A 20169-nucleotide genomic window follows, 5' to 3' on the forward strand; every position below is an offset into this window, starting at 1 on the left:
AAAACCATTTACAAAGTGGAGATGGGTTAGATTTTACTTCTCCTTTGCCTTATCATGAACATCTAAAGCACTGAAAATTGAAACAGATCATATGGACAGTACCTTCCAGAAGTAGTATTGCCAGTTTAAGTCAAAGGCGTATGTTTATGGAAGAAAGCTGCTCTACAGCGAAACCAAGAAAAAGTTTCAAAAGAATAGGTATGTAGCCCTTTAGCTAAAGAAAGATAAAGACCAAAAAATAATATGAAATTCCATCAATGGGAACTCTGTACTCTACCAATTTTAAGGCAAACTCCATTTCTTCTTTGGTTCCACAGCCTGAACCTCTTGAACCCAAAGAGTGGGCAGGTGAGAAAGATGGCTGGTGATCTGGAAGGGGCTGGCTGTGCTTTCTGGGCACCATGATACTGCAAGCATTACTGCCCACTTCCTTAGAGGCCTTCAAAAAATAATTACTCTTGATTGCACTGATGCCTCTCTGGGCAATTTTCCTTGACCACAAATCTGTTACAATAGTACTGAGATAATATAATTTAAGCAGTCTCCATTTATTAGTATATAAGAGGTAGGCCAAGCAGACTAAAAACCAAGAGTTTAAGGGCAAGGAGATGCTTTTCCTTCTGCATGTTAACACACAACTCATTCCTAATCGTGGTGGCTCTAATCCAATTGACTAAAATGCTTTTCTCCCCAATGAACTAAAGTGGTTACATGAGAGAAGAGTTTAATCCAGCTTCTCCTGCATGACAAAGGGTTTTTTTCATCAGAAGATAGCTGACTTCAATAAGGGCATTTACAATATCCCAAGGGCTTATTTTCATCTAAGAAATTTAAAAGAGACCACTCCTATGAGACTACTGTCCTTAGAACTTCTGGGGGCAAGTTCCTGTAGAACAGTAGTTCTGAAACCTAGGGTGAGAGACCCTGTAGGAATTGGACTCAACCTTATCCACAGAAAAATGAACAAGCAAAAAAATTTCACAAGACAGTTTATGGAACCAGGTTAAGAAGTTCTAGCCTATTGAGAGAGACTATAAAAAGGATTAAGGTCAGAGGGGAGCAGCATTCCCAGGGTCTAAAGCAGGACTTGTTTCCTTCCCTTCTTTAACCAGCAAGAAAGAACAGAGAAGACGTACTAGTGCAGGCTCATTGCTAAGGACTCAAGAGTCTGTTCACTGGCAACTTTGGCTTGGGAATTTCCATTCAGCCTACAAAATTTGTCTAAGAACCACACTGCCGATCTCATCTTCTTTGCTTCCCCTGTCCCTTCACAGGTGTCAGACCTGCCCTGTGGTATGAAGACTCTCAGAGCATTCCTGCTGCCTTCTGTCTTCCTTTGTACTTTGTAGGCATTTTTTCCTCTTGTACTTCTAATCCTATCTTGGGATCACTTCTAGGAGAACTCAAACCACACACCTGCACTGCTGCAGTTTTCACAGCACCTTTACACAGGGCCGTAAGGAAGGGACCTTGGAGTCTCACAGCTCGCTCTCTAGCACAACACTAAAACAGAAAAATTTTACCCAAGACAATTACTTCTTAGATCTGCCCAGTGGGATGAATCCCTCAGAACCGAAAAGGCCAACGATTTTCTTGTTTCACAGACACCATCAGTAGTTTTAAAGACTTCTGTCCTTAGGTCTGAGATAAGATCCACAAAGGATAAGTGCCAATGATATGGGAGAAATAGGTATGTTGGGTCAAACCAGTAAGGCAAGATGTAGAAAAGATTTTACCTTTGTCAGGTAAAATATAACACTGAAAATATAACACTGATTCATCTAGAAACATCTTTTGTATTTATACAACACTAAACATGGAGCTATACATCCACAACTGAGGTCTGGGAGAAACTAGATTTAGGGCAAGCAAAATCAAGCCAAAACAAAAATCCCAGGCCAAAGCAAGAGTGACCTTTTGTATTCAAAAGACAGGTTCCAACAACAGCAGGAGGCTCAGTTAAGTCAGCCACTGGGAACTAGTGTGCAAATGGTCTCTTATTTCAGTGTCACAACCACCAACCTCAGTACCAGCAGAGGCTTTTAGTTTCGGAATAGGTGAGATTCTGAGGTAAAATACAAGGGACCATGTCAGAATCTAGCTACACAGTATCACTTGTCCTAAATCATCTCTGCTTCGCTGTTAATGCTTAGGGCATGTGCATTAAAATGACTGTATCAACCTGCCTTGTCCTCCCAGGAGGACATTTAAAGATCAACTCAGCATTATTTTTCAATCAGTATGGCGACAAAACATTGTTATAAAATAGGAAAGAGAAAAAGAAATCTTTTTAGAGTTCACCTGAAATTCTCAAAGAAAAAAATAACCACATGCTTTGTTTTGCAAGCTTCCCCTCCCCCTTTATTCTTGGTTTATAATGTTAAGCTCTTGGTGACAAAGAAGCCAAGCCCACTTAGCTAGTTTATCAACACATCTAAAGCAAATCATAGTCATACTTTGATTTTAACCAAGCGTGACAACAAGGCCACTGAATAGCTTTCCAAACTACCAGTGCAGCGACACTACCTTGCATAGGCTGGTGTTAAATCAGCACTTCATAAATTGTGCAGGCTTCTGCCCATTTAGATGATCTCTCTATGCAGAATCGGCAGTCTAACACTGGCTCTCACAAGCATTAAAAATCATCACTCTGCTAACCCAACTCACTGTTCAGATGGGTCTTCTTGAATGCAGCCTTTATTACAACCTCACTGCTGCTTCCTACACTGAAGGAATACCATGTTTTTAAGTCAGGAGTTCTTCTTTCTCGCTTTATTGTAATCAGGGGGTCCTGCAACGACCCTGATGCTGTTACAAAGCACGGTGCTTTATAACAGTAAAGCTTCTGGAAAACCCAAACAAAAGACACGTCATCCGGTGACGTCAGCCTATATACAGTTCTGTGTGGTCGCAGCACATAAGCAATTCCATTCTTGTGCCGTTTCTCGGAAAAGCTTTTCAGTAAATGCACTCATGCTGCTCCAGGAGCTCTTCTCTGCAACAAGCCACCCATCTGCCATCAACAAGTTAAGACCAAGAGAACTAACGGCTGCGGAAAAGAGACTGAAGCTTTGATTAACCAGCTGAGCAGTTAGAGGTGGAGAAATTTAATAACTTATATTTAAAACTGATTTAGGGATCAGAGCAATCACAGAAAATGAAACCAATGCTTTCCAGAGGAATATCCTAAGGAAAAAACAACTCATCCTGGTGGATTCAATTTTACTTGGAAAGCCTGGGACACAGAAAACAGGAAACTGGTCAAAGGCTCCTACATGTTAGAGCCTTTTACAGACTCACTGCGTTGAGTCTAACAACCGCGACTGAATGCAGCCTCCAATGTGCTCAGAAGAATGGGTAAGTCTGTGCATTTATATGTCTTGTACATCCAACAAGGAATCATGCTTTTAAAATAAGCTACCGAATTCACATTTTATGAGGGAAATCACTGTCATATATTGGATTTTGAGGTTTAGGTAAAAGCATATATCGCTGATGACAGAGACATGTTTTATCTTCTTTTTAAATGGTTTAAGTTTTGGTCCAGTCATACCAACAAGGTTAATTTTTCTGCAGTAAATGAAAAATAAGTTACATGCAGTGAAATCTTTCGCTATAATGTTGGTTGTTGTTGTTTTTAATAGCCCATACGTTCTGCTGAAAAATATTCTATCTTCTTGTTTTCCTTAAATTATATTCTGCAGGCTTACATTTCAAGTGGCCATTAGGGGCCCCTATGCTGGCAGCAATATATGCAATGAGTATGGTTTTAAAAATGCTGCCTGCCCTGGGTATGGCGTGTCCACCCAAATGCCGCTGCGAGAAGCTGCTCTTCTACTGCGACTCTCAGGGCTTCCACTCAGTGCCAAACGCTACAGACAAGGGCTCTCTGGGCCTGTCCCTGAGGCACAATCACATCACAGAGCTCGAAAGAGATCAATTTGCCAGCTTCAGTCAACTTACTTGGCTCCACTTAGATCACAATCAAATTTCAACAGTAAAAGAAGATGCTTTTCAAGGACTATATAAACTTAAGGAATTAATCTTAAGTTCCAACAAAATATTTTACTTGCCAAACACAACTTTTACCCAACTGATTAACCTGCAAAATTTGGACCTGTCTTTTAATCAGCTGTCATCTCTGCACCCAGAGCTCTTCTATGGCCTTCGGAAGCTGCAGACCTTGCATTTACGTTCCAACTCCCTGCGGACTATCCCAGTACGCCTGTTCTGGGACTGTCGTAGTCTGGAGTTTCTGGATTTGAGCACAAACCGTTTGCGAAGTTTGGCTCGCAATGGATTTGCAGGATTAATCAAACTGAGAGAGCTTCACCTAGAGCATAACCAGCTGACGAAGATTAATTTTGCTCATTTCCTACGGCTAAGCAGTCTGCACACGCTCTTCTTACAATGGAACAAAATCAGCAACTTGACATGTGGGATGGAGTGGACCTGGGGCACTTTAGAAAAGCTAGACCTGACTGGAAATGAAATCAAAGCCATCGACTTGACAGTGTTTGAAACGATGCCTAATCTTAAAATACTCCTCATGGATAACAACAAGTTAAACAGCCTTGATTCCAAGATCTTAAACTCCCTGAGATCCCTCACAACCGTGGGCCTCTCTGGCAATCTGTGGGAATGCAGTGCCCGAATATGTGCTCTGGCCTCCTGGCTGGGCAGTTTCCAAGGTCGGTGGGAGCACTCCATCCTATGCCACAGTCCTGACCACACCCAAGGAGAGGATATTCTAGATGCAGTCCATGGATTTCAGCTCTGCTGGAATTTGTCAACCACTGTCACTGTCATGGCTACAACTTATAGAGATCCAACCACTGAATATACAAAAAGAATAAGCTCATCAAGTTACCATGTGGGAGACAAAGAAATCCCAACTACTGCAGGCATAGCAGTTACTACCGAGGAACACTTTCCTGAACCAGACAATGCCATCTTCACTCAGCGGGTAATTACAGGAACAATGGCTTTATTGTTTTCTTTCTTTTTTATTATTTTTATAGTGTTCATCTCCAGGAAGTGCTGCCCTCCTACTTTAAGAAGAATTAGGCAGTGCTCAATGGTTCAGAACCACAGGCAGCTCCGATCCCAAACACGACTCCATATGTCAAACATGTCAGACCAAGGACCGTATAATGAATATGAACCCACCCATGAAGGACCCTTCATCATCATTAATGGTTATGGACAGTGCAAGTGTCAGCAGCTGCCATACAAAGAATGTGAAGTATAATATCTACCTGTCATCAAAAATCACATCAGATAAGTAACCTATTTTACATAGTAGAGGCTAAATACATATCTAATTTTTACCAATGGTGACATTAAGCCTAATTTTCCAAACTAAGTGGAGACTTAGTTTTTGAAGTGTTGAAGTATTTTTAATTTTTTAAATGAAACCATATTTTAAGTGTTAAATGAATCAATGCTCACATTAATTTGCACTCCTGTTGGAAAGTCTAAAATGCTTACTTCAAAATAAGAAATGTATGTAATTATATACAATCGTGTGTAAACCTTTACACTAAGGTCTCCATATGCTTTTTTTTTCTACTGAAAACAATTTAGAAAGAAGCTATTGGGCAGAAACAGATATGGATCAATATCTGTTTGATCAATGCTCTCCATCCCATGTACCACAACTATCTTGCTGCTTAAAAAGAGACTTAGTAAAGTTCTCTTGTATGATAATTTGGTATTTACTCAAATCTTCAATCTCTTGCCAGTGTGGGAAATAGAATTTCATGTATGCTGAAGACTGGTAAATATTAAACATTCTTCTTCCAGAGTTTTTGCCTGGGTTAGTAGATATTATCAAAGTCCATATCATGAAATCAGAACCCTTTAATGTAATTCCAGTAAGCGGAGTGACTCGTTAATATATTTACACAATGAATCCAAGTGACTATGAAAAGGTCTCATTACAATGAAATCAATACTAAATAATTACACCGACTTCTTACACATTTCTCGTTTGACTTATAATGGACATGATTTTTGTGGCATTTAGGCAATTGTTTTAAACTAGTATTAAATTGCCATTGTACTAATTAATGTACTAAATCCTATGTTTACATTAATATAAAAAAAGACTTAGAAAATATTTGAGATAAACAAGACAAACTGAGTCAATTTAACAATCCTGACATGCTCCCTCCAATTTAAAAGCAACACACACACACACACACACACACACACACACTCTCTCTCTCTCTCTCTCTCTCTCTCTCTCTCTCTCTCTCTCTCTCAACTATCATGATCAAAGATGCCTTGACAAAGGGGTTTAAACCTCTTTCTTCTGCTTTTTCCTGATCTTCAAACCTCAAAGAGTCAAGTTAAAAATAATTGGCTAACAACAGGCATGACACTGATTCTTACTGTATTACAAAGGAACCATGAAAAAAAGCACTTTCTAACTATTATATAATGAATTTTGATCTTTCAATAAAGATACGCATTCACACTGTAAGTGTAGTTCAGTGTAGGTGAAGAAAAACAGCATCACTGAGATGAATCTTATGGTAGAACAACTCGACATGCCTATGCAGCCACACAGTGGTAACTTGAAGGCAGCACGGAGGTGAGGGATTAAAAGGAAAGGCAGATTTTGAAATCCGACTCACAGGTTAGCTGGAGTTACAAGGCAGCCAAGAATGATTATACACAATCTGCACCAAACAGGGAAAGGACCTGCTGCTGAAAAGGGAAGAGGGGTAGATTCTCCAATGTAAATATAAACATTCCATAATTAACAAATGATAAGGATGCCACATTTTCATGCAGAAAAGAACCACAAGGCATTCAGTTTCTTCTATTATGATTTCTACAGAAAACCTTTTACATATTTGGAATTTAGATGCAAGCTACCCATTCACACAATTTTTCCATAAACATCGTTCCATATATTCAAAAAACTGTAAAATTACAGCACTAACTTGATTTTAGAAAACGAGCATTTTTTACAACTGCCATTTACCGTATGTAGAAAAAAGACATAAAACCTTAGAGAAAGCCACTATCATTTGCAAAGTTATCTTTTCCCCAAAATCAACATTAACATGATATCCTTCATTCAGGGCATATTTTCTTCCCAGGATCAAACTGAAAACATGCTAAGGCTATAGTTTAACCCATAAGATGTAATCATGATTTTTCTTCTTTAATACTAAAAGATGGGTACCTTAGTACCCTTCACCTAACATCTCTCAGTAAAAAGCAGACAAGATCACAAATTATAAAAATGTGCTCTCTTTTTTAAGGTGGGCAGATTAGTTTGTCAAAGTCTCAGCCCAGTTCAATTCAGTTGATCTTGAGTGGTGAGTATTTTGTCTCTTTTAGCAGACCCTGGGCTTGTCTGGGCAGAGACAGAAGCTGATTTAACAGCATACAGCACAGCGCCCTACTTCCCCACAGACAGGCTGAATTAGAAGCCCCTATTACAAATTAGAGCACCATGAGCTAAAATTTACCAACCCATTTATCAGGGCGACCATAGTCACAAATGTCAGGTGACAGACAGCTTGGTCACAACACAACTGTGTCCTGAGCACACAAGATTCCATTGGCCCTGAAGGACAGTACAAGAGTATTTTTCATCATTTCAAACCACAACCAAAATTAAGATTCAGACTGCAGGATGGGTAAGAAATCCCCTTCTTTGGCTGGGAATCTCCAGCTTAATCCTTAAAGGACCATAACTGGCAAAATCCTTAGTGTATGGACAAAAGCAAATTGGAAAAGCAAGCCATTTACTAATTCAGAGGAACAGCATAGCCAAGGCTAGAGAGTCATACTTTCCAGATGAAAAAAATCAAAATTTTTTGCCTTCCATATTTTTTGGGTAATGCCCTTTAAGAAAAATGAATGACAGTAGTACCAAAAAGGTATTTTCCTTTCTCATTTAAAGCAAAAACTTCCTTTTTTAATTGCCTGTAGAAGGCAAGATTTCCTTTCATTTTTGTCATTTGTGTTTCAGAATCAGCACAGGTTTGAAGATTAGACTGTTAGTCATCTGTGCTTTCTTTACCAACTGGCTAGAACGGAACAGCATCACAGCAACGCTGCAGATCTTGGTTACACAGTGTCAGGGCTTTTGTTTTTTGGTGGGGTTTTATCCTCTTCACCACCACCACCCACTCCATTTTTTCCTATTTTTAAGATTAGAGGAAAATGACCATTAAGAACCAGAAAAATAATTAATCTCTCTGGAAAAGGGAAAGCTAAGGAAGACTATGATACCATACCCATCTAGAAACCAAGAACTAGTTTGAAATCGTTTATATTCAGTTCTGTAGCATGACAGGGATTTCAATCACCTTTCTGAAAAGAGTAGGCTGATGAACTTGCAAATCCACACACAACTCTGAGAATACTCACTGCCAGCATCAAAAAGCAAAGATACTAATTTTTTAAGCCAAAAATCTGTACTAACACATGTAATTTCTTAATGTGCCTAAGTTAATTTCTGTACCAATTCAATAAATGGAATTGACTGAACTTCCCAACGCCACTAATTATTAAAATCCATCTGCTTATTCTAATGCTAGTCACCAAGAGCTAGACTCCATCTTTCCAATAAAAATGAGCCCTATGTAGCACTAGGCTTGAATTCTAAAATTCAAAACAGGCATTTCATTTTCTTAAGGCACACTTCCTACACACAGCTATCAGGGGAAAAAGCTATAAATGTCCTGTTCTTTTTCTGAAGTGTGGATATCAATATAAAATTTGTTAAAGAATATTTTTAACAGCTGACTTACATGATCATTTTCCTAATACAGCAATACAGCGACAGACCTATCTGAAAAGTCTGTTTGGGGACATACTTTTCATATCTTATTGATTAAAGCCCTTGAGCCAGAAAAAAGAAAAAAAAAAGTGAGACAATAAGGCCATCTATAGATAATTAAATATTTCTCTATTAACCTGGGGCAAACTCATAGTACTTGAATAAGGCCAAAAACAAATAGAAAATGACTGCTTAAGTTTTCATTCTGCTATTGCAAACATTTGGAAACTTCTGCAACTCTTTCAACTAACATTTTTGTCCTTAGTGGTTTTTTTTTTTTTAAAGTCTGATATATGGAATGTTTGGTGAACCTTCCTATCAACACTGAGACTGGAAACTCAAAGTACAGTCCAAATACATTGTGTTCAATCACCTTCAAGAGCCATTTTTCATTTTGGGTGGGAGGTGGGCAGATGGGTTGAGGGTGGGAAGAAAATACTATTATGCAGGGTGTTTTGGGAGTGGGGAGGGTAACATAAAAAGCAGTGTACAGGAAAGTTTTGTTATTAAAATTGTGTATACTGTAAAAAGTGAACGCCTTTTTTTTACTTTTCCTTGATAACCTATCCATTTTGACATGTGAAACTTGAAAAGTCATTTGTGACAGATATAGAAATCTTAAATGAACAGTTGGTTTGTTCCATGTTCCTCTACAATGTCAAATGTGTCCACTGAAAAAAGGGGCAGGTAATCATCACCTGTCTTCATTCAGAGAGAGGCAAAACTAGGATAAGAAGAAAGTAAAGGTAAAGTGGTGGGAAGGGAGAGTGCCTAAAAAGCTGTCATGCAGTAAGAAGCTGCTCTGTCAAGAGCCTGAGCAAGTGGACAAGCAACTGTACCAGGCTCACAGGGCGTGGAGTTGGCTGCCCCTCTGAATCCTCCATTACAGTGAACTGACACCAGAGAGCTTCGGAAAGGTACCCAACTGCCTGTACCTAGCCAACAGCGACTTGACCTCTACCTTGGGGGTTGGTTGACTCCATCCCAGCAGCACCTTGCACGCCACTCCTATGAGGGAGGTCCACAGGTGCTGACACACTAGGACCACAAGGATCCCTACATGAACTCCTCCACCGTGGATGCCGACTCAGTGAGTATGGATGGGAAAAGGAAGGGAAGATTTTAAACTACAGTTGACAGTTGAACAACGCTGGGGTTAGGGGTGCCAACCCCCCTGCTGCTCCACACAGTCGAAAATCTGCATATAAGTTTTGACTCCCCCAAAATTTTTACTAATAGCTACTGCTGACTAGAAGCATTACTGATAACACAAACGGTCGGTCCATATTAAATAACACATATTTAAAACCGTCAGTCAAAATAATACATATTTTGTATGTTATATGTATGATATATGGTATTCTTACAATAAATAAGGTAGAGAAAAGAAAATATTATTAAGATACTCATGGTGGGGCATGGTGGCTCATGCCTGTAATCCCAGTACTTTGGGAGGCTGAAGTGGGTGGATGACCTGAGGTCAGGAAGTCGAGACCAGTCTGGCCAACAAGGCGAAACCCCATCTCTACTAAAAATACAAAAATTAGCCAGGCAACCTGGTATGCGCCTGTAATCCCAGCTACTCGGGAGGCTGAGGTAGGAGGATTGCTTGAACCCAGAGGCGGAGGTTGCAATGAACTGAGACCATGCCACTGCACTCCAGTCTGGGTGACAGAGTGAGACCTCATTGTAAAAGAAAGGAAGGAAGGAAGGAAAGGCCTTCATCCTTGTCGTCATCTTCATGTTGAGTAGGCCGAAAAGGAAGAGAAAGAAAAGGAGTGGGTCTTACTGCCTCACGGGTATCACAGGCGGGAGGAAATCCACATATAAGTAGACCTTAACGATTCATACTCAAGTTGCTCAAGGGTCAACTATAACGTCCTTGGCTTACTACAGATCAATATCCTCAGGACAGCATTCTACACCTGGGCAGCGCTGGGGCATAAACTGCCCTAGCTTCCAGGAGCTGACTGCCAGGAGTCTGCCATGTTTGCCCAGATGCACTTATTGTTTCTCCAGCACCACATCCGCATAGTAGGACCACGTGGAGAAATAGGCAAAGCCACCCTTTTCCCAATGCCAGGGAAGCTGGGGTCAGAGAGACTAAGAGAACTCTCACACCAGGAATTTCAGCAGTAACCAGGGCAGAAGCAGGAAACAGAGAACACAATTCTATTGTCAAACTCATCCTATAAGCACTAGAGGGCATAGGTGATGGTGGTTTTAAATTGCACAAAGGAACACAATCCTGCACTTGATAGAGTTAAAAGCAGAGCTTATTAACATAATTCTCCTATATTTTAATTTTGAAAATCCCATAAAAGCTACATCTGATTTCTTTATCAGTTTTTTAATTAATTTTGTCTGTATGCCACAGCATTCTCAGGTTCCCACTCAAATATACAATAGATTCTTCCTGATCTGTTTAAAAATTTGGGGTAGTCATATCTCCCTTAGAGAGACAAAATGTACTACAAATTGTCTTTTACAAAGAGGGAAGGAGAAAAAGGTGAAAGTCATAGCTACTGCAAAAACATTTCTCCTTAGCATGAATTTGACCTTTATCCTCAATACTTGTTTTGGGAACACTCTTAAGGGATACATCTTAAACCTCCCCTTCTACAATCTGAAGAGGACAGTAAAGAGCAAGAAATCTCCAAAGTCAAGTACAATCAAGCATCCTATCCTGCAAGGCCCACAAATGAAAATACTATCCTCTATATATGGAGGCTCAAGAGCAAAGGCTTGCCCAATGCCTCCAAGTCAGGAACTCCCGCTAGAAATCCAGTATGAAGAAGCATCTGTGAACAGCAACCCTGACGGGCAGACGCCAACAGTTCATGCCTCACTTAGGAAACAGATTTGAAAACTGCAGCCCTTGGCTGGGCACAGCGGCTCACGCCTGTAATCTCAGCACTTTGGGAGGCCGAGGCGGGTGGATCATGAGGTCAGGAGATCGAGACCATCCTGGCTAACATGGTGAAATCCTGTCTCTACTAAAAAATACAAAAAATTAGCTGGGCGTGGTGGCGGGCGCCTGTAGTCCCAGCTACTTGGGAAGCTGAGGCAGGAGAATGGTGTGAACCCGGGAGGCAGAGCTTGCAGTGAGCTGAGATTGCGCCACTCCACTCCAGCATGCGCAACAGAGCAAGACTCCGTCTCAAAAAAAAAAAAAAGGAAAGAAAAGAAAACTGCAGCCCTAGAGACAACTGTCAAAGCCTTTTTACAGCTTCCATCAAGATTTTACCAAAAACCACACAGAATAGGCATAAAAACGTCATAAACATTAAGTTTACTGAATACTGACAATAGTGTTTAGAGCATAAGACTTCCATCTTTAGGCCCTGGTATTTGTACCATAAATAAATAAATAAATAAATAAATAAATAAATAGTTACAACAAAATGTACAGGTTGCTTTTCCTGGAAAAATCACTGGACCAAAACTCTACAGCCATTTTTTAATTAATTAATTATTTCCAGATCAGGTTATAAGACTGGCTAATTTTTGCATTTCTGGTAGAGACAGTTTCACCACGTGTTGCCCAGGCTGGTCTTGAATTCCCGGGCTCAGGTGACCCACTCGCCTCAGCCCACAGAAAGTTGGGATTATAGGCATTCGCCACCATGTCCACCCTCTGCAGCCATTTATAATTAGCCCACCAATTTCATCATCGTGAGGGCCAAAAAAGTTTCTCTTGTGATGAACAAAAACATTTCCCATTGCCTAGCTGTCAAATACATGGAGGGCAACTGCTCAGTACCCAAAACCTCTAAAAACAATGTTATTTATCATTTACATATAACCTACTTATATAGAGTCAAGGAAACTTAGAATAAAACTAGGTACAGAATAGTGAAATAAAGATATAAAAAGATCAAAAGCAGGACTCTTAACCCCAAAGGTCCAGGATATGTTTCAGGATGCAAGAACATCTTAAAATTGTAATACAATATTGTATGTGAGTCCAGATATTTTATGAGATCTAATGGGTTTTGATAAACTACAAAAAGGGGTTAGAAAGCCTTAGTAGAGCAATGAAATTGCTCTATATACTATTTCTAGTATACACTATACACCAATTTGGCCCGGATCTGCCTGGTGGCCAAAGCAAAGAATAAAACCAACAGCTTTCATCAGATTAAGTAGCACAATGGTTTCTCTGGAGAAAGAGACACTTAAGTGAAAAAACCTGTGAATTATTTATAAAATGGAGTCAGCTGTAGGAACAATAAGGAATAATGCTGGACTGTCCCTCTAAGGAGGTTCTAGAAAACAGGCAGAGTTGCTCTTCATGAGGACCCTTGATAAAGGCTAAGGGTAAGAAGCCTACACAAGCATGCTACACACTCTATGATGACCTAACCTTTGTCATGACCCAAGGGTGGGTGGAGCCTAGAAGTTCTGCAAGAATGAACCAAGCACTTTCGACAGCTGGTGTTTCCTCTTTATCACATCTCTGGGACCAGACTACAGGGCTCCAACACACAAGGGACACCCAGTAAACACTTACTACATTACATTACACATCTACACGAGGAGTACAATTTAAAACTAAAAAAGTTTTCCGGCCGGGAGCAGCGGCTCATGCCTGTAATCCCAGCACTGGGAGGCAGAGGTGGGTGGATCATGAGGTCAGGAGTTCAAGACCAGCCTGGCCCACATGGTGAAAGCCTATCTCTACTAAAAACACAAAAATTAGCCAGGTGTGGTGGTGAGCACCTGTAACCCCAGTTACTTGGGAGGCTGAGGCAGAGAACTGCTTGAACCTGGGAGGCAGAGGCTGCAGTGAGCCAAGATCACACCACTGCACTCTAGCCTGGGCAACAGAGCAAGACTCCGTCTTCAAAAAAAAAACCAACCACGTCTTCTACTACATCAGGAATGAAGAGAAGAATATTTCATACAACATCTCTGGTTGTGCATGAAACCACCTTTGCAAAACTATGCAAGTGAGAGAAATCTAACATAACTGATTCCATTTTGTTTCTAACCTCACAAGCTGTCTTTGTTCATTCCTGTGCACAGGCTAAGCTAACTATGGGAGGAATTTAGTTTATAATTTAGCTGAGGAATTTAGTTTACAGCTTAACTTTAAAGCAAAGATGATCACAGTCCCCTCCCAAAAACTACCCCCTCTTCCCATTCGTGGTCTGCAAACGCCTTTGTAAAACTAATGAAAGGTGGTAAGGTTAAAATTATTCTGATAAGATTTAATCATAGTTAAAACAGTAGCCCATTACTGTTTCCTAGCTTGCTTTTTATAATTGTTTACTGCTCAGGAGTCACTTAGCCAATGGTCATAATAAGATTTGTAACTTTCCCAATTGCTTCTATAAATAACAACACTACTGTGAAACTTAAGACTGGTGGGCAACAGAGTAAGACTGTCTAAGAAAGAAAAGGCCAGGTGCAGTGGCTCCTGCCTGTAATCCCAGCACTTTGGAAGGCAGGTGGATCACTTGAGATCAGGACTTCGAGACCAGCCTGGCCAATATGGCAAAACCCTGTCTCTACTAAAAATACAAAAAGTAGCTAGGTGTGGTGCGCCTGTAGTCCCAGCTACTCTGGAGGCTGAGGTGGGAGCATCACTTGAGTCTCAGAAGTGGAGGCTGCAGCAAGCCAAGATCATGCCACTGCACTCCAGCCTAGAAAACAGAGCAAGATTTCAACTAATTTAAAAAAAAAAAAAAAAAAGGACTGGTGTTTGAGATATTTTTCAGACTGCATTCTAGTGGACCAATTGACGCCACCTACACTGGTGACCCATACCAAGAAACAGTTTTGACACTCCTATGATTTCATGCCCAGCCCAGTCAATCAGCAGTACCCACTCCCTAGCCCCTGCTTACCAAACCATCTTTAAAAACCTAGTCTCCAAATTCTCTGGGAGGTGAATTTAAAAGGTATCTCGTCCACCTCAATCAGCCTTGCGATTATTAAACTCTTTCTCTGTTGCAACTTCTGCTGTCTCAGGGTACTGGCTTTTTCTGTGCAGCAGGCAAGAAGAACCCAATTGGGCTGTAAAATGCTGATGATAATCATACATGTTCTCCTTAGGTACGAATCTATAACACAATAACTAATTTCCTAAGAAAGAACACATTGAAAATGATAAAGCAGCTAGGTACGGTGGCTCACACCTGGAATCCCAGCACTTTAGAGGCCTAAGGCAGGAGGATTGCTTGAGCCCAGGAGTTCAAGACCAGCAGGGACAACATGGCAAAACTCTGTCTCTACAAAAAATATATGTATACACAAAAATCAGCAGGGTGTAGTGACACTTGCCTGTAGTCCCAACTACCTGGGAGGCTGAAGTGGGAGGATCACCTAAGCCCAGGAAATTAAGGCTGCAGTGAGCCGTGATCACACCACTACAATCCAGCCTGGGCAAAAGAGTAAGACACTGTTTCAAAAAAATAAATTTTTATATATATATATATAAAAAGATAAAACAATCATTAGCCTGAATAACAGTCAGAAATTTAACTGTCTCCTTCTAGAAGCCATTAAAAAAACCACCTAGATTTTCAACAGGGGCAAGTTAGGTTGCACATTATTTAGGAGCCCTTCTCCACACTTGAGCCTCTGACCCTGGACAAGTCCTTCAACCTTTATGTACCTTGGGTCTTTGACCTGTAAACCAGATTTAATAGCAATAACAACCACAGGGGGATCTATTCATGTAAAGTCCTGAGGCTAGCACAGAATAAATGCTCAAAATTGTTTTGTTATTTTTAACAGCAACATGTAGAGAGTGAAATGCTACAGATCCATCAAATAAAGAAAGTAATCACATTAAAGACATGTTAGACCTATGTGCTGCTTCCTAAAGCTCCACTTTCTAGTCTTTTTTCTCTAAGTTAATGTGCAGTATTCAAAATGAGAACTGATAATTAGCTAGAACTTTCAGTAAGCCTCAACAGCCTTGTTACACTTTTTACATCTAATATTGATATAAAACTGACCACATTATCTCACAGTCAAGTAACTTGTTTTGCAAAATGTACTATAATATTAGATATGATATTACTCTGGTTTGGCTTTATGAATGAAGGCTAAATTTCTAAAGGTTTAAAATCCCTAATTCAAAAATTCCTTCTGAATTAAGTAGTCACTTAAAATCAAGTGATGCCTTTTCCCTGTTTAGTAAAATTATATAGTACAACAAGTACTATCCATTATCATAAAAGAATACTATTTTTTCAAAAGAAATAAGAAATAACATCATTGATGTCTCCGCTTTGGACAATTATATTTTAGGACAAAATACATGGCTGAGAATTAAGGATCACTATTATTTTCCTTTTTGCTTAGAAAAAAATATATACTTCAAGTCTATCACATCTAATTTAGGAAGCAGCCCTTCCAATTGTGGCAGATTTGGTTCCAAGGCAGATTTGCCAGAATTATTGAGGGGTGTGGGCAGGAGAGGTATGAGAATTTAAAACACAAAGATAATCCATTAGTTCAATGCATGCAGGAGTGAATGTTTCATGATAGCTGGAGAGTAATCTTCCATATTACCGAAATCTCTATTCCATATAAAACTTGTTCAGAATTAACCTATCTCAATGAAAGACACACAATCTTATCAGAATTTATCAGATCTTATGACCCAGATTCTTCAAGAAAACTTCTTTCTTGGCATTATCTTTCCAATATCATAATCTAGTTTATCCAACAAGAAAAATCCTTTTTTTTTTTTTTTTTAGATGGAGTCTCCTCTGTTGCCCAGGCTGGAGTGCAGCAGCATGATACCGGCTCACTGCAACCTCCGCCTCCCGGGTTCACAACATTCGCTGCGACTACAGGCGCCCGCCACCAGGCCAGCTAATTTTTCATATTTTCAGTAGAGACAGGGTTTCACCGTGTTAGCCAGGATGGTCTTGATCTCCTGACCTCGTGATTCGCCTATCCCAAAGTGCTGGGATTACAGGCATGAGCCACCGTGCCTGGCCAGAAAATCCTTTTATCTCCTCCTTCATCCACAACTTTTCTCTACTTTCCCACATCTCTTGACCATGGGCTTACTACCTGCTTCTCCCAAATCCACAAAACTAAGTGCCTATCAGCTACAAAATAATATACACGATTTGGAAATTACAATAAAAAATACAGTCACTAATCTGAGCTATCTTTTCAGTCCACACTTCTCTTTGCTCTTTGTACAGATTCAAGTATAAAATACCATTTATCCATTTTGCTTTCACTTTTAAAAGACCAAGAATACCTGCCATTTAAGATGTACCCTTTTTACTTTTAATAATTAGCACTCACTCCAGTTCTATGACCAAATAAAGTCCCCAACACCCTTCATATATTTAATAAAAGTTGCTCTCTTGCTGTTTTTAAGTGGGAGTGGGTAATGTGAATTGGGGCGTAGAAGATATGGCAAACATTTCAGAAATGTAGAATTCTTTAAGAATAGCCAGTAATCTTTCATTCCAGTTTTCTTGGGATTTCATAGAATTGGCCACAAGAAAGCTGTGACCTTTCATGTGAAAGTATGTTCTGCCAGTTTTTGATCCAAATAGAAAAAAAAGACGGCAATAGTAACTATTCCATGCAAGGATTGCCCATGTGGCGCATACATTAAGAATTGTGTTCAGAGCTGGGCGTGTTGGTTCACATCTGTAATTCCAGCACTTTGGGAGGCTGAGGTGGGCAAATCACCTGAGGCCAGGAGTTCCAGACCAGCCTGGTCCACATGGTGAAACCCCATCTCTACTAAAAGTACAAAAATTAGTCAGGCATGGTGGTGCATGCCTGTAATCCCAGCTACTCAGGAGGCTGAGGCAGAAGAATCTCTTGAACCTGGCAGCCAAAGGGTTGCAGTGACCCGAGATCATGCCATTGCACTCCAGCCAGGGCGACAGAGCAAGACTCCATCTCCAAAAAAAAAAAAAAAAAAAGGCAGTGTTCAGAAGTGCCTTGACAGTGTTACGTCTCTATTTTCCCTTGTAATTTACCAGGAGAAAAAAATGGCAGTGGGAAAGAAGAAGAATATACCATCCTCAGCATACTCCTGCAGGTAACTGGGACAGTACCACATCACCACATCTCCCTCTTCTCTCCTGATAGTCCCTTCAAGCCAGTGTGTGCAAAAGCTCTCTGACACTTGCTGTCAACTTCCAACAACTAGAGCCCATTTTATTACTGTATTAAAACTGCCAGTCTTTGGGAGGCCTAGGAGGGTGGATCACCTGAGGTCAGGTGATCTTGAGGTCAGGTGCCCAGACCAGCATGGATAATACGGTGAAACCCCGTCTCTACTAAAAATATAAAAATTAGCTGTGCGTGGTGGCACATGCCTGTAATCCCAGCTACTTGGGAGGCTGAGGCAGGAGAATCACTTGAGCCCGGGAGGTGGAGGCTGCCGTGAGCTGAGACTGCGTCATCGCACTCCAGAGACAGAGCAAGACTCCGTATCAAAAACAAACAAACAAACAAACAAAAACAAACCTTGCCAGTCTAAGATTTGTCTACTATTCCACATGAAAATCTAACAGCAGGTGGTCAGGAATTTTCTTAGTTTTGATGCAGCATTCCTAAAGTGTCAAAAAGCATTATATTGCATAAGTGCTTTCATTTAGACACTCAATTTGTGCTTGCTTTGAATTAGGTATGTGATGAGTCAGATAGATTGTGAAGAACACGACAAACTATAAAGGGTTTATCTGAAGTTCAGCTGACACTCCCACCAAATCCATCACCCTAATTTATAACTAAAATTATTAAACAAATATATTTCCAGTAAAAACATAAATCTACTGGCTTTCCAAAAACAATAATCAGTATTTTGATTTATTCATCAATTATTTCCATATCAGAGGTACCACACTGGAAAATCATATTTTTAAGGTCTCACCTTTCAAATATTTTATATCAATCTTTAAACACACACAGACACCACCCCATCCTCAGTTTAAATTGAGAAGGGAGTCTGGGGATTAGATATACTTAATGAAAAGCTAGACTCTCTTCTGTTTTTTGTTTAGTTTTTTTAGACTGGGTCTTGCTCTGTTCGTTGCCCAGGCTGGAATGCAGAGTTGCAGTTTTGGCTTTCTGCAACCTCTGCCTCCTGGGCTCAAGCGATTCTCCCACCTCAGCCTCCCAAGTAGCTGGGACTACAGGTGCACAGCACCACACCTGCCTAATTTTTGTATTTATTGTAGAGATGGGGTTTTGCCATGTTGCCCAGGCTGGTCTCAAACTCCTGGGCTCAAGCAACCCACCTGCCTCTGCTTCCCAAAGTGCTGGGATTACAGGCGTGAGCCACTGTCCCGAGCCCTGTTATTTGTAACTAGCATTTTAACTAACTGAATACCAAGATCTGATATTAACAAAGATTAAGAAGACTATGAGTGGAACACATTAGGAAAGTGGGGGATGCAGAACAATTAAGATTCAATATATGACATGTTAAAGTTAGAATGTTTATTAGCCATCCAAGTAGAGATGACAAGTCCAGAGGAATGGTCCAGGCTGGAAACATAAATTTAGAAGTCATCATCCATGAATACAGGTATTTAAAGTCACGAGCCTGGATGAGATCACCAAGGGAATGGATGTAGATGGAGATGAGACTCACAGAACCATCCTTTCCTCCTAAACCAGTCTAAGAAATCTTTCAGCAATACCTAAAAAGTGGCAGTCACGGAAAAAAAAAAAGGATACGTGTCAAGGGAAGCATTCCCTCAACATCAAAGTCACTTGAACAAATCATGTGTTATTGGACAATTAATAGGAATATGGTCAGATTAATTCATGAAAATGACTGGAAACATGACATATCAAAGGAATTTTTAATCAATGAAGAAAATACATGTATACTAGGAATCGAGAATGACTACAACAAGCCCATCAATCATAATATGCTCCATGCCAAGTAAGCTGGTAAATAAGGTGGAAATGGCCCTGTTCTTAAGTCAATGTAATAAACTGAAGAACCAGTGAAAGTTCATGAAAAATCAGAAAAGCGGGGGTTAATTCTGAGGGGAATGTAGAACTTATGTACTTGAACTACAAGAGAGCCAAAGGCTGGGCGCAGTGGCTGACACCTGTAATCCCAGCACCTTGGGAGGCCGAGGAGGGTGGATCACTTGAGGTCGGGAGTTTGAGACCAACAATGGCCAAAGTGGTAAAACCCCATCTCTACTAAAAATACAAACAAAATTAGCTGTGCGTGGTGGCAGGTGCGTGTAATCCCAACTACTTGGGAGGCTGAGGCAGAAGAATTGCTTGAATGCGGGAGGCGGACGTCGCAGTGAACCAAGATCGTGCCACTGCACTCCAGCCTGGGTGACAGAATAAGACTCTATCTCAAAAACAAACAAACAAACAAACAAACAAACAAAAAA

The 20169-nt window shown here is 40.3% G+C and overlaps 2 protein-coding genes across 4 annotated transcripts in view; one reads left to right on the plus strand and one right to left on the minus strand.

Moving 5' to 3' along the window:
• CTNNA1 (catenin alpha 1) overlaps positions 1-20169 on the minus strand; it is a 176494-nt gene that overhangs the window by 56396 nt on the left and 99929 nt on the right. The window lies entirely within an intron of this gene.
• Positions 2930-6272, plus strand: LRRTM2 (leucine rich repeat transmembrane neuronal 2). Its single transcript, XM_008014558.3, has 2 exons — positions 2930-3357; positions 3705-6272. The coding sequence occupies exons 1-2, from the start codon at positions 3354-3356 to the stop codon at positions 5249-5251; spliced, it is 1551 nt and encodes a 516-aa protein (XP_008012749.1). The 5' UTR covers positions 2930-3353; the 3' UTR covers positions 5252-6272.

Source organism: Chlorocebus sabaeus, chromosome 23 (assembly GCF_047675955.1).
Source record: "Chlorocebus sabaeus isolate Y175 chromosome 23, mChlSab1.0.hap1, whole genome shotgun sequence".
Lineage (NCBI taxonomy): Eukaryota > Metazoa > Chordata > Mammalia > Primates > Cercopithecidae > Chlorocebus > Chlorocebus sabaeus.